The 13,224-nt window shown below is 40.3% G+C and overlaps 1 protein-coding gene across 2 annotated transcripts in view; it reads left to right on the top strand.

Annotated features, from left to right (window-relative positions):
* PDHX (pyruvate dehydrogenase complex component X) overlaps positions 1–12,959 on the top strand; it is a 73,642-nt gene extending 60,683 nt beyond the window's left edge. The window contains exons 10-11 of one of the 2 annotated variants that reach the window (XM_082058444.1): positions 1,315–1,379; positions 12,175–12,959. In XM_082058444.1, coding sequence (XP_081914570.1) covers positions 1,315–1,379; positions 12,175–12,208 — 99 coding nt within the window. In that variant the 3' untranslated portion in view covers positions 12,209–12,959. Of the gene's footprint in view, positions 1–1,314; positions 1,380–7,283; positions 7,688–12,174 lie in introns of those variants that run through there. The other variant, XM_082058443.1, reaches the window with a different exon arrangement.
* Positions 12,960–13,224: the final 265 nt, after the last annotated feature.

Raw genomic sequence — 13,224 nt, 5'->3', positions numbered from 1 at the left:
TAGCAGAATTCCTAAAAAGGGATTGGAAAATTCCTAGAAAACAACGAGGATTCATGGAATAATCTGCTCCAATAAAGTTTCACGAATATGATATATCACTTTTTAAATGTTGTGTTAATGTAGATTTTTTGGTTATTCATTCACTTCCACCATAATTTCCCTAACATAATTAAATGATTGGAATCTATAATCAGTTTTATTATTTTTACCAGAAGGAAAAACAGACTGTGATGATTTTATCAGCCTTCCCAGAAGCAGATCTGAGTCTATTTCCCTGACTGTGCTTTTTTGTCTTAAAATGTCATAATGCTGCACTTCTCATATGACATTTTCTATGTGCTTTTCCACCTTCAGAAAAAATATGATACAAGCCAAAAACACTAAATGTATTCTGTATGAATATGAGAAATCATCTGTCCTGCATATATTCCCACTTCATTCTCTGCTGTCATTTTGAAAAGGTTGTTACTAATGGAGGAGTCCTCTGACATGTTTCCAGTCACCACCTTTTCCTTTGGGTACTCACAGGGTGTTAGGAATGGGTTGGTGGCTGAATAACTGGCTCTTGACCTACCAGTGAGTGCCATTTCTCTTGAGGTCCACACAGTCCTTTCTTCCTTACATGACAACTACTATAGAAGATATTCATCATGATACCCACTGCTTCCATCTAAGGAGACCTCTGAACTACAGACATCCTAGGTGGGGATAAGGTTCTTTTTCTCTATGATCTTATCTTAGAACATAGTATGAATTTCTTGGGCTATATTTTGACAAAGAGTTTGTAGACAGTTTCTTCTGTGTATATTTAGAAGCAGAAAAGTCTCATGAATGAAATGGAGGTCACAGAAAGCATTGTCTCTAAGGTAGTTGAATACGTAGCTGTAAAAAATACATTCTCTAAATCTGCTAGAAAATTCTGAAGTCATAGGTGGCAGTTTCTTTAAACAAATATTTTAAGAATAATGCTGTGAATTTGTCTCATCAGTGTTATGCTAGATATTTTTGTCACCTAAAAACACCAGGGAGAATGGTGGTTCCATTGTGAAAACTGGATCAAGGTTTGTAAGTCGAGAGAACAGCTTCTATTGAACAGTCAATATAGTTGGAAAAATAAAGTTTTATGTCCATATGTTTGCCAAATCATTGTAGCTACAAGCACAGTGTTGCTGAGGTGCTTCTCTAAATCCATAAGCAGATGACTTTTTAATGGCTAGATGGTAAGTATAATGTCATACTGAAGTGAAAAGAATTATTCTGTTACAACACTTTAATTTATTTTCTCTCTCCTTTTACTTTTTTCATTTTCCTTAGGCTTTAGCAAAGAAAGCAAGAGATGGAAAACTGTTACCAGAAGAGTATCAGGGAGGATCTTTCAGGTAAAACTCTTAACAGCATTTAGTATGTGCAGTGTGCATTTGGAACAGTTTTACTGTCCACTATTCCTCTGTATGTTAATACATTGCCTTTTAAAATCTTGCTCTATTTAGAATGAAACTCTGTATGATGATTCTGAGGGCTGTACCTACACTGTGTCCTGTGTCAGGATTAAACAATTATCTTGACATAGGTTTATTTCATCTGAACCTGGTGTGAAATTTGTGTTTTTCATACTGAGACTGATCTGACTTTTATTTTTGCACCTAAATTTTCCCAATTGCAGAAGAATTTTGTTGTTGGGTTGTTGGTTTTGTGTGTGTGTGTTTTTGTTGTTCTTATTGTTGTTCTTATCGTTGGTTGGGGGGCAGGGGGAGGAGTGTTTCTTTGTTTATTTTGGGGGTTTTCTTTGGTTGAGTTTTTGTTTGTTTTTTAAATTGCACTCTGTAGTTAGGAAAAGACACTGAATATATTAATTTAATATATTAATAGTTTAAATATATTAGAAGGAGTTGTTTGGCAGAAGTATCACAGCAGACAGTGATGTCCAGTTTGTCTTCAATTCACTCTTGAGTAGAATATCTCTAGAGGGGCAAAAAAAGTTTCAGCAAAGGTGTGGTGTTAACTCTTACAGTTACTTTTAACTGAAACATTAAAAACTGATTTGATCAATTTTAAATAGCAACATACATTTAGTAAACATTTTTTTTCTATAAAACATACTCTGCAAAAAGAGTGAGTGAACTCAGCAATGAGAAATAAGTGGCATGTGTAAAACTAACATAAATTTAGTGGCACAGTTGCACAATTAATTTTTCAGTCAATTTTTTGTACTTCCCAAGTTTCTAAAACTGTTAATGTATTCTATTTTGTGACATGGCTATCATCAAGCAACATTTTTTGTTATATAAAATTTAGCTCAGCTCACTTCTTTGTCAATTTTTGAAAAGCTAAATCTGAATGCATATTTCAATCATATATTCTAGAATAGATAATCTGTGATGAGAGTAATAATACAGACTTCTGCAGAAACATTGCTGTAATGTATATTAACATGTGGGTTGCAACTCTGGAATATGTGTCCCTCATGCCGGAGGAGTGGTCAAAAAAAAAAATCTCTAAGCCTTTCAGCAGACAAAATCATGGAGCTGTAACAGTTTCTGAGACAGAAACACAAACTGCCATCAGAAAAAAAAAAAGGGGGGGGGATCCTCTATCCTCACTAGGCTGAAGACAGTAGCTTAAAGAAAAGGAGTGAATGGAGGCAAGTCGGTGCTCAGGATGGCAAGTGAACCCCCTCCTTGCCTTCCCAGGTGCCTCTGTAAAACAGGTATGAGGCTCTGGATGTGGAAGGCCAGTCAATGGATGCGGAGAGTGAAGGTCCGTGTACACGGGAGGTGTTGCCAAGGTCAGAAAGGCCTACCCCCTGTATCACGACCGCTTCTATGAGGAAGAAAAGATGGGTTACAGTTGTAGACAACTCCCTTTTGAGGAGAGCAGAGGGTCCAATAAGCTGGGAACAGGGTTGAGGATATCATTAGGAAACTTTCTAGCCTTGTAGGCACTCAGACTATTACCCGTTCCTGTTTTTTCATGTGGGAGGCAATGAAGCAGTGACCTGTAGTCCAAGGGCAATCAAAATAAACTTCAGGGCCTTGGAAGGGTGGGTAAGGGAATCTGGACCATGGGTTATTTTTTTCCTCTCTCCTTCCAGTTGCAGGCAGTGACACTGGAAGAAACAGACAGACCTGATCTATTAATAAATGGTTTTGTGGCTCTTATCACTGCCTCAGTTTTGGGGTTTTCAATAATTGGATGGCGTTACATGGTATCAAGCTTGCTGGTGTTGGTTGGGATTCACCTTTCTCAAAGGGAAAAGAGGATCTTTGCTCACAAGCTCACGAGCTCATTGACAGAGCTTAAACTAGACATGAAGGGGGATAATATCAGGCTTGCCCATGACACACCAAAGTTAGAGGGATAGGATGCTTGTGAGAGCTCTCAGCCTGTTGCTCTGAGATGTGCTGGTTACATTGGAGCACACTTGAAGTCTTACAGAGATGAGTCAGCATCTCCTGAGATAATAGGAGCAAACAGGGAAACACCAGTAAGAAGGTGACATAGAATCATTTTGGTTGGAAGAGACCCTCAAGATCATAGATTCAAACCGTTAACCTAACTATGGCACTAAACCATGTCCCTAAGAACCTCATTTACACATGTTTTGAACACCTCCAGGGATGGTTGCTCAAACCTTCCGTGGGCAGCTTGACCTTTCCGTGAAGAAATTTTTCGAAATTTATGGTCTAAACTGCCCCGGCACAACTCAAGGCCATTTCTTCTCATCCTATCACTTACTACTTGGGAGAATAGACCAGCACCCTCCATGCTACATCCTTCTTTCAGATAGTTGTAGAGAGTGATATCATCTCCCCTGAGTCTCCTTTTCTCCAGGCTAAACAATCCCAGTGCCCTCAGCTGCTCCTCATAAGACTTGTTTTCTAGACCCTTCACCACCTTTATTGTCTTTCTCTGAACTCTCTCCAGTACCTCAATGTTTTTCTTGTAGTGAGCGACCCAAAACTAAACATGGTATTTGAGGTGCAGCCTCACCATTGCCAAGTACAGGGGGATGATCACTTACCTACTTCTGCTGGCCACGCCGTTCTTGATGCACGCCAGGATGCTGTTGGCCTTTTTGGCCTGGACCTGGACACACTGCTGGCTCATATTCAGCCAGCTGTCAACCAACACCCCGAGGTCCTTTTGCACCAGGTAGCTTTCAGCCACTCTTCCCCACGCCTGTAGCGTTGCATGAGGTTGTTGTGGCCCAAGTGCAGGACCCAGCACTTGGCCTCGTTGAACCTCATACAATTGGCCTCAGTCCATCGATCCAGCCTGTCCAGATGCCAATGTAGAGCCTTTCTACACTTAAGCAGATCAACACTCCCGCCAAGCCTCGTGTCACCTGCAAACTTACTGAGGGTGCACTCAATCCCCTCATCCAGATCACTGATAAAGATATTAAACAGAACCGGCCCCAATACTAAGCCCTGGGGAACACCACTTGTGACCAGCCTCCAACTGGATTTCACTCCGTTCACCAGAAGTCTTTGGGACTGGCCATCCAGTCAGGTCTTTACCCAGCAAAGAGTATGCCCATCCAAGCCATGAGCTGACAGATTCTCTAGGAGAATGCTGTGGGAACATGCTGGGACATGACTGTCAGCCCTGCTGAAGTGCCTGTGCTCCGATGCATGCTGCATGCGCAACAAACAGGAGGGAGCCACTGTGCTGCTAGACCTAAGCTATGACCTAGTTGACATTACTGAAACTTGGTGGGAGAAATCCCATGACTGGACTGTGGCTATCAATGACTACAGGCTGCTCAGACAGGACAGGTGAGAAAGGAAGGGTGGAGGGCTTGCCCTCTACATCAAGAGTGTCAAGAGCTGTTTCTGAAAATAGCCACAAGCAGGTTGGAAAGCTCGTGGGTAAGAATTAGACACCAAGGCAACAAAGGGAACTTTGCACTTGGTGTCTAATGCAGGCCACCTGATCAAAATACAGGTATTGATGAAGCCTTCTTACTCCAGCTACAGGGGTCATTGAACTTGCAAGCTTTTCTTCTGGGGCACTTCAACCTTCCTGACATCTGCTGAGAAAGTAGCACAGCAAGCTGTAGGCAATCCAGGAGATTCCTGGAGTGCATTGAGGATAACTTCCTAAGCCAGGCAACAGACAGCCCTACCAGGGGGGTTGTGATACTGGACCTGAGTAAAGTCAGGATACCAAATTTTAGGAAAGCAAACTTCCAGGTCTTTAAGGAGTTAGTCAATAGGACCCCCTAGGAAACTGCCCTTGGGGACAAGGGAGCAGAATGGAGCTGGCAGATCTTTAAGGACACTTTCCATAGAGCACAAGAGCTCTTGATCCCCAGGTGTGAGAAATCAGGTAAGGAAGGCAAGAGGTTGCCGTGGCTCAGACAAGACCTGCTGGTCAAAATAAAGGGTAAGGAGGACTTGCACAGGCAGTGGAAGCAGGGACAGGTAAACTGGGAAGAGTATAGGTAAACTGGGAAGACTATAAGGACACTGCCCTCTTGTGCGGAGATGGGGTCAGGAAGACCAAGGCCCAGCTGGAGCTGAACTTGGCATGGGATACAAGAATAACAAGAAAGGCTTCTTCCACAAAAGGGGAGTTGAAACATACCTTCCCGATGAGCAAGACTGGCAAACTGGTAGCAATGGACAAGGAGAAGGCTGAGGTACTCAACAACTCTTTTTCACCTCAGTCTTCACTGGCAGCCTCTCTTACCACACTTCTCGAGTGGATAAACTGCAAGACAGGGACTGGGGGAGCAAAGTCCCTCCCACTATAAGAGATGCGGTTTGTGATCACCTGAGGAACCTGGACATATGTAAGTCTATGGGACTTGAAAAGATATATCCAAGAATCCTGAGCGAATTGGCTGATGTAGTTGCCAAGCCACTCTCAATGATACATGAGAAGTCATGGTGCTCAGGTGAAGTCCCCAGTGGCTGCAAAAAGGGAAACATTTCACCCATTTTTAAAAAGGGGTAGAAAGGAGGGTCCCAGGAACTACTGACCTATCAACTTCACCTCTGTGCCTGACGGGACTGTGGAACAGATTCTCCTATAAGCTATGGTAAGACACATGGAAGAAAGGGAGGTGATTTGAGAGAGCCAGCACAGCTTCACCAAGGGCAAGTCCTGTCTGACCAACCTAGCAGCCTTCTATGATGGAGTGATTACATCAGTGGACAAGGGAAGACCTATGGATGGTGTCTGTCTGTACTTCTATAAAGCCTTTGATATGGTGCCTCCCAATGTCCTTCTCTCTAAATGGGAGAGATATGGATTTAATGGATGGACTATTTGGTGGATGAGGAATTGGCTAGATGATCATATCCAGAGGGTAGTGATCAATGGCTCAATGTCTGGATGGACACCAGTGACAAGCGATGTCCCTCAGAGGTCTGTATTGGGACCAGTACTCTTTAATAACTTTATAATTTACATAGACAGTGGGATTGAGTACACCCTCAGTAAGTTTGCCGATGACACCAAGGTGAGTGGTGCAGTTTACACACCTGAGGGATGGGGTGGCATCCAGAGGGACCTGGACAAGCTTGAGAAGTGGGCCTATGTGAACCTCATGAGGTTCAACAAGGCCTGCACCTGGGTCAGGGCTCTGAGAAAACTGATCTAGTTGATGATGTCCCTGCTCATTGCAGGGGAGGTTGGACTAGATGGGCTTTAAAGGTCCCTTCTAACCCTTATTATTCTATGATTCTGTACAGATTAATCTTCTTTTCTACTTTTTGTAGAAACTATAAAAAAAATAGGAGATGGTGGGCCAGTTTTCTTTATAGACAATCTGTCACAAAAGAGTCCAAGCCTTTCCTAATATACCACTTCCCAGTTGTTGACTAACATGTTCAATGGAGAGAGGTGTGATGAGTCTTCTCTGTGTCTGAGTGATACCTGTATGCCCAAATTGTATCACGTGGTTGTCAGCAGCCATTGTAACTTAAAGTTGTGAAGTGCAGTCGAAAATATATTAGGCTTGGAACAGAGACAGGAAAAGTTTATTTGAAGGTATCACTTCTGTGTCCTGCTTTCTGCCTTTAGTACATGCAATGCAAGGATATATTAATGTAAAGAAATGGGACTTTTTAAAAGGTGCGTTAGTTGTAATTGCAAAAATCCCAAACCCTTGTGAGTCTGAATGTGCCCAGGTGAAAGCCAGTTCAGATCTATTTTAAAGGTACTGAGTTCAGTCTTGAGAGAGAATTAGGTCACAGTAGTCATTGAATGTAGATTATTTATTCTAGGAAATATATATTTTCTGTTATAACTGATAACTTTTCTCTTTCATTTAGTATCTCAAATCTGGGCATGTTTGGCATCAACGATTTCACTGCAGTCATAAACCCTCCACAGGCCTGCATCCTAGCTGTGGGCCGAGCAAGAACAGAGCTCAAGATTGTGGAAGATGAAGAAGGGAATGAGAAACTTAAGCAGCATCAACTGATGACAGTGACTCTTTCTAGTGATGGTCGGGTGGTAGATGATGAATTGGCTTCAAAGTTTCTGGAGACCTTGAAAGCCAACATAGAGAATCCAATGCGACTTGCCTTGTGTTAAATTCAGTGAAGATTGCATGTTTGGACAACATAGATAATTGTTATGTACTTGGGATTGTTTTTCTGTATAGAGGAGTAAATAGTTACTGTCAGATGGACAATTAAAATATGTAATTTATTAAATTAACAAAAAGTATTAATTTTCTTTCTTTTAGTCTTTCGCATTGACCAGGTTTTATACTGTAAAGATAAGACTTTAAAGTTAACATATTACATTTCTTTAAACACTTAGTGCTAATGGTGTATAACATTTGCCTAGAAAAGTCAGTCTCCTCCGTAATGGAAAATTCAAGTAAACTTTAAGAAACTTCAAAGGGAATTGTAGAATAATTTGGATTGGAAAGGGCCTTTAAAGCTCATCTAGTCCAATCTCCCCTGCAATGAGCAGGGACATTTTCAACTGGATCAGATTACTCAGAGCCCCATCCAATCTGACCTTGAATGTTTCCAGGGGTGGGGGCATCTGCCATCTCTTTGGGCAACCTGTTCCAGTGTTTCACCACCTTCATCATCAAAAAAATTTCTTCACAGAATGGTTAGGGTTGGAAGGAGATCATCTAGTCCGACCCACCTGCTAAAGCAGGTACACTTGGAGCAGTTTGCACAGGAATGTGTCCAGACGGGTCTTGAATGTCTCCAGAGAAGGAGACAACCTCCCTGGACAGCTTTATATCAAGTCAGAATCTACCCTCCTTTAGTTTAAAACCATTATCCCTTGTCCTATCACAATAGGCCCTGCAAAAAATTTGTTCCTATCTTTTTTTATAATCCACCTGTAAGTACTGGAAGGCTGCAATAAGGTCCCTCCAGAGTCTTCTCCAGGCTGAACAACCCCCTTCTCTCTCAGCCTTCCCTCATAACAGAGATGTTCCATCCCTCTGATTATTTTTGTGGCCCTCCTCTGGGCTCGCTCCAGCAGGTCCACGTCTTTCTTGTGCTGAGGACTCCAGAGGTAGATGTAGTACTCCAGCTGGGGTCTTTCCTGTGCTGTGATGGGATGCATTATTTTAAAGGTTAAATATCTAGCTTTTAGAGTGAGAAAAGCAAGAACCATAATTTAGCTAAGTGTTGACATGAGTGCTGGTCAATACTGAGATAACCGAGTAGCTAAGTTACGTTGCTGCAGTGCAAAGTTTTTCAGTTTTCATAAGACTTTTCTGGTATATTGTGCCATTTAATTAGATTGAAATAATGTTTATAAGATTTTGACAGACATTTCAGTGATTTCCTACATAAGAGCAAAGACAAGCCAAAAAAGTTTTAGTTTAATTTCATTTACATTACAGATGTAAAAAGAACAGTTGTACAGATGTACAAAGAACAGATAGTTCTTTGTCTTGTCCTTTACTAAAAGGTATATTGAGGAAAGCAAGATGACTGGAGATAAATAGGGAAAAGGAATTATAGGAAATTCTGAGAATGACTAAGACCATAAAGTCATTTCTCAAAATATTAAGTAATCTGGTGAAAGCCACAGCTTCCTTTGTATGACTAGAGCTCATTAAAACACATTTAAACTGTAGGTGCATCTTTATTCCAGTATTTTAAGATAACCACATAACCTAATGCCTTGCAGAGAGGAGATTAAACTTGTCTGAATATATGCATTCTCCATAAAGGACAGAATCTTGGCATCGTTGATTTTTATTTTTTGATGCAACCAACATTTAGTGATTACAACTTTTTGTGTTATTTTTTTTTTAAATAAAAAAGTTTTTTTTGTTAACTTCATTTGGAATCAATTAACATATTTTAAATTCAGGAGTTGCCCCAACTCAGATATCTTCTTCAATACAGCAAAATGTAAAAATACAGAATGTCCCGTGTTGGAAGGAACCCACAAGGATCATCGAGTCCAACTCCTGTCTCTGCGTATGACAACTCCACAGTTCACACCATGTGTCTGAGAGCATTGTCCAGTCTCTTCTTGACTACTGTCAGGTTTGAGGCCATGACTACCTCCCTGGGGAACCTGTTTCAGTGCTCCACTACCCTCTTGGTGAAGAACCTTTTCCTAATGTCTAGCCTAAACCTCCCCTGGCACATCTTTCTGCCATTTCCTCCGGTTCTGTCGTTGGTCACCAGTGAGAGGAGATCGGTGCCTACCCTTCCTCTTGCCCTCGTGAGGAAGCTGTAGGCTACAATGAGGTTTCCTCTCAGTTTCCTCCAGGCTGGACAAACCAAGTGACTTCAGCCACTCCTCATACGGCTTCTCCTCCAAACCCTTTACCGACTTTGTAGCCCTCTTCTGAACACTCTCTAGTAGCTTTATATCCTTTTTATACTGTGATGCTCAGAACTGTACACAGTATTCCAGGTGAGGCCGCACCAGTGCAGAGTGGGACAATCACCTCCCTCGACCGGCCGGCAGTGCTGTGCTTGATGCACTCCAGGTCATCGTTGGCCCTCTTGGCTGCCAGGGCACAATGTTGGCTCATATTCAAGTTGCTATCAACCAGAACCCCCAGATCCTTCTCTGCAGAGCTGCTCTCCAGCATCTCATTCCCCAGTTTGTATGTACAGCCAGGGTTGCCTATGTCCCAGGTGCAAAATCCAGCACTTGCCCTTGTTAAACTTCATGTGGTTGGTAATTGCCCGGTTCTCCAGTTTGTTCAGATCCCTCTGCAGGGCCTATCTGCCCTCCAGAGTGTCAACAAGCTCCTCTCAATTTTGTGTCATTGGTGAACTTACTTAGTATTCCCTCAAGTCCTATGTCCAAGTCATTTATGAAGACATTGAAGAGTATAAACCCCAAGATGGATCCCTGCATAACTCTGCTAGTGAATGGTTGCCAGCCCAACATCATAACCCCATGGAGCCTGGCCTGTCAGCAGATTGTTCACCCACTGCATTGTTTATCCAGCTGTATGCTGGACATCTTGTCCAGGAGGATTCAGCGAGAGACAGTGTCAAAGGCTTTACTGAAATCCAAAAATACCCTATCTGCAGACTTCCCGTGGTCAACCTTGGTGGGTAACCTTGTTGTAGAAAGAAATTAAATTGGTCAAGCAGGACTGTTTTTTGGGTCCTTTGAGATATTGTGGTTAACTTAAAACCAAAGTTAATTGTGCTAGCAGTCTTGTGATGAAAAACTAGCTTTGATCTCTTAATCTCATAGAGGTTCCAGTATGAAAGGTCAAATTTTGCACACTGAATATTTGCTGATGAATGCTCTTCTTTGCATAGATAGAATAAATATATGAGTAGAAAGTGTTCATTATCAGTGTATATTGAATTCTAACTTAGAGGCTTAAGTACAGTGGCCTGAAGTTTAAATTAACATAAGTAGATTAATTTTTTCTTATATATGAAAACAGAACCACATATTGTATGTGTTTGTAATGAAGTAACTGCATTTACAGGACCTGATGAGAATGTAAATAGTCAGTAGAATTCTGGGAGTTTGTCTTATTCTTGTTTGTGCAGGTACTTTTTTTAAAGACTTGGAGGACTTTTTGTTGAGCTGCTGCCATAATTTAAAAAGCGAATTGCAGGACAAAACCTTTCATTAATACTGAGTTGAGAGTTTTTGCTAAATGAGTTTGCTTCCTTGGCTTCTTCTGTTACCATAAATTTCATTAACTCTTAATCGAACAGGAGGGAGAGATTTTGGCTACCTAATCTAGTTTACTGTGCAACAGTGATATGCATTCTATATTTCCAGGAGTTTCTCAGTGATGATAGAAGATTAATTTACGATTTTATATGGTTAACCATGATTTTTTCCAAAGTTGTTTGTCAATCCCATGTTACTTTGAAGTGAAAACCCACCAATTGTCCTTAATTGTCCATATTGTCCTTAATAACATACAAGAAGTTCTCATTGTTTGCATAGCTAAATCCACTCTGCCCAAGAGAATTTGTAGACTGATTTAAAACGATATACTGTTCTTCATTTTGTATTTGGTGCTCTAGTGTTGTGTGCTCCCCAGAATTTGTATATTCTACTCTGTAGCTGTCCACAGTTAAGGGCTGTGTGACTTATGTTTACAACTGTAGTTTTGCATGTATATGTGTTCATGTAGTGTGAGTCAGTATGTTTTGCTTTTGGAGCCACTGGAAGGCGCTATTGTATATAAGTATAGAATGTTTATAGTGTCTCATTCCTGTGCCTACTAAATACAGCCATTATACTTTTCTGTGTTCAAAAAAACCCAGATGAAGACAATGCAACTTTTTCTCCAGGTTAAATAAACCTTTACAACTTTTGAACTAGGGAAATCTCAGTAAGGGTAATACAAGCTTTAATTCCAATTTCTTTATACCTGCCTGCTTGCTAGCATTATCATTTGACATTAAGATATATGTATGTGATTTCCAGCCATCAGTCTGTGAAGGAAATCTCTGGAATTCAGACATATGATAGCAGTCAGATCTCATTATTTCAAAGTAATCATACCCCTCGGCAACATCTACCACTTCAGCAAAAGTGAGACAACAAGTAATTGCCCATACAGAAAATAAAATGTTGAATATCTTCCTGAAGAATTTGTGGATTTGGGGATGGGGACAATGGATAGAATGGCCTAGAAAGTAAACTGTACAAAATAGTTATTTCAAGAAAATTTGCTTTGAAGTAAACATTTTACAGATGAAAAGCATAACTTTTCCTGATTTATTCCTTCAGATGTCTTCTGACAACATCTTTTTCACATGCTTAAGCAAGAAATACCATGAAGACATCTACTTTATTGAAGAACTAAAAAAAAACCAAAAAAACAAAAAAAAAAAAAAAAAATTACATTGTATGCTAACATCTGCTGGAAATGTCTGCCTTTAGGATATGCTTGGGGAATATTACTTTCTTCATATCATTTTCCTTTGCAAGAGCATAGTTAGATAAAAATAAAGGATAGCTGTTTTTCAACTTTGTGATTCTTGGCAAGTATTGAACTGTGTGTGAATTTTTAATCCCTGATTATACTGTCAGAATATTTGCCTTTTTTGAATCTTTTTTTCCTACAGTATATTCCTTATGAAATAAAATTCCTGTAATTAATCTTCCTATATGTAATCCCTTGGTCTCTTCCAACCCAAACCATTCTTTGTTTCTATGAAAACTAATACTCTTGAGCTATTTGTTCAATTTGATCTTATGCTGGTTATTTTTTGTACTGCTGCAAGGTTCATAAATAATTTATTACATCATTGTGCCAATTAATCTAGTGATGAGAGTAAATTCTGCTGCCTTTCATGTAGGTAATATTTTAACTTACATTCTGTACAACTTTCCTGTTGTGGAAGGGCTGTTTTTCAGCTTCTTGTTCATGACTGATTTGCCTTCACTCCCCTGTTTCACGCTATTCTATTCTTGAAATTAGAGAATTTTTTTTTTTCAGGGTTTTGAAAGAAAATACCCCTTCACTTCTTAGAAAGTACTGCCACACAACTAATAAAATCTAACTAGCCATCTGCCTGCTGTTAATATTTTTCTGAGTTTTCCAGATCAGGAGAGATTCTCATCTAGTACTATAGTGCATCATGGATCAGAAGTACATGGCTATTATTTCCTTTACCCTGAAGCCTACTAATAAGTAATTTCATTATCATTTAAGCATTATCATTTAAGAAGTGTCCTAGCAGCTATAAATTCCTCTTCACCAATTGCTGTTTATAGACTGTTGTTGGCATTTTTTGGTGGAGTTTTTTTTTGTTTGATTTTGGTTTTTTTTGTTGT

Source organism: Streptopelia decaocto (genome assembly GCF_964273445.1).
Source record: "Streptopelia decaocto genome assembly, chromosome: 7".
NCBI classification, from domain to species: domain Eukaryota; kingdom Metazoa; phylum Chordata; class Aves; order Columbiformes; family Columbidae; genus Streptopelia; species Streptopelia decaocto.
This window is presented reverse-complemented; position numbering and strand designations above follow the sequence as displayed.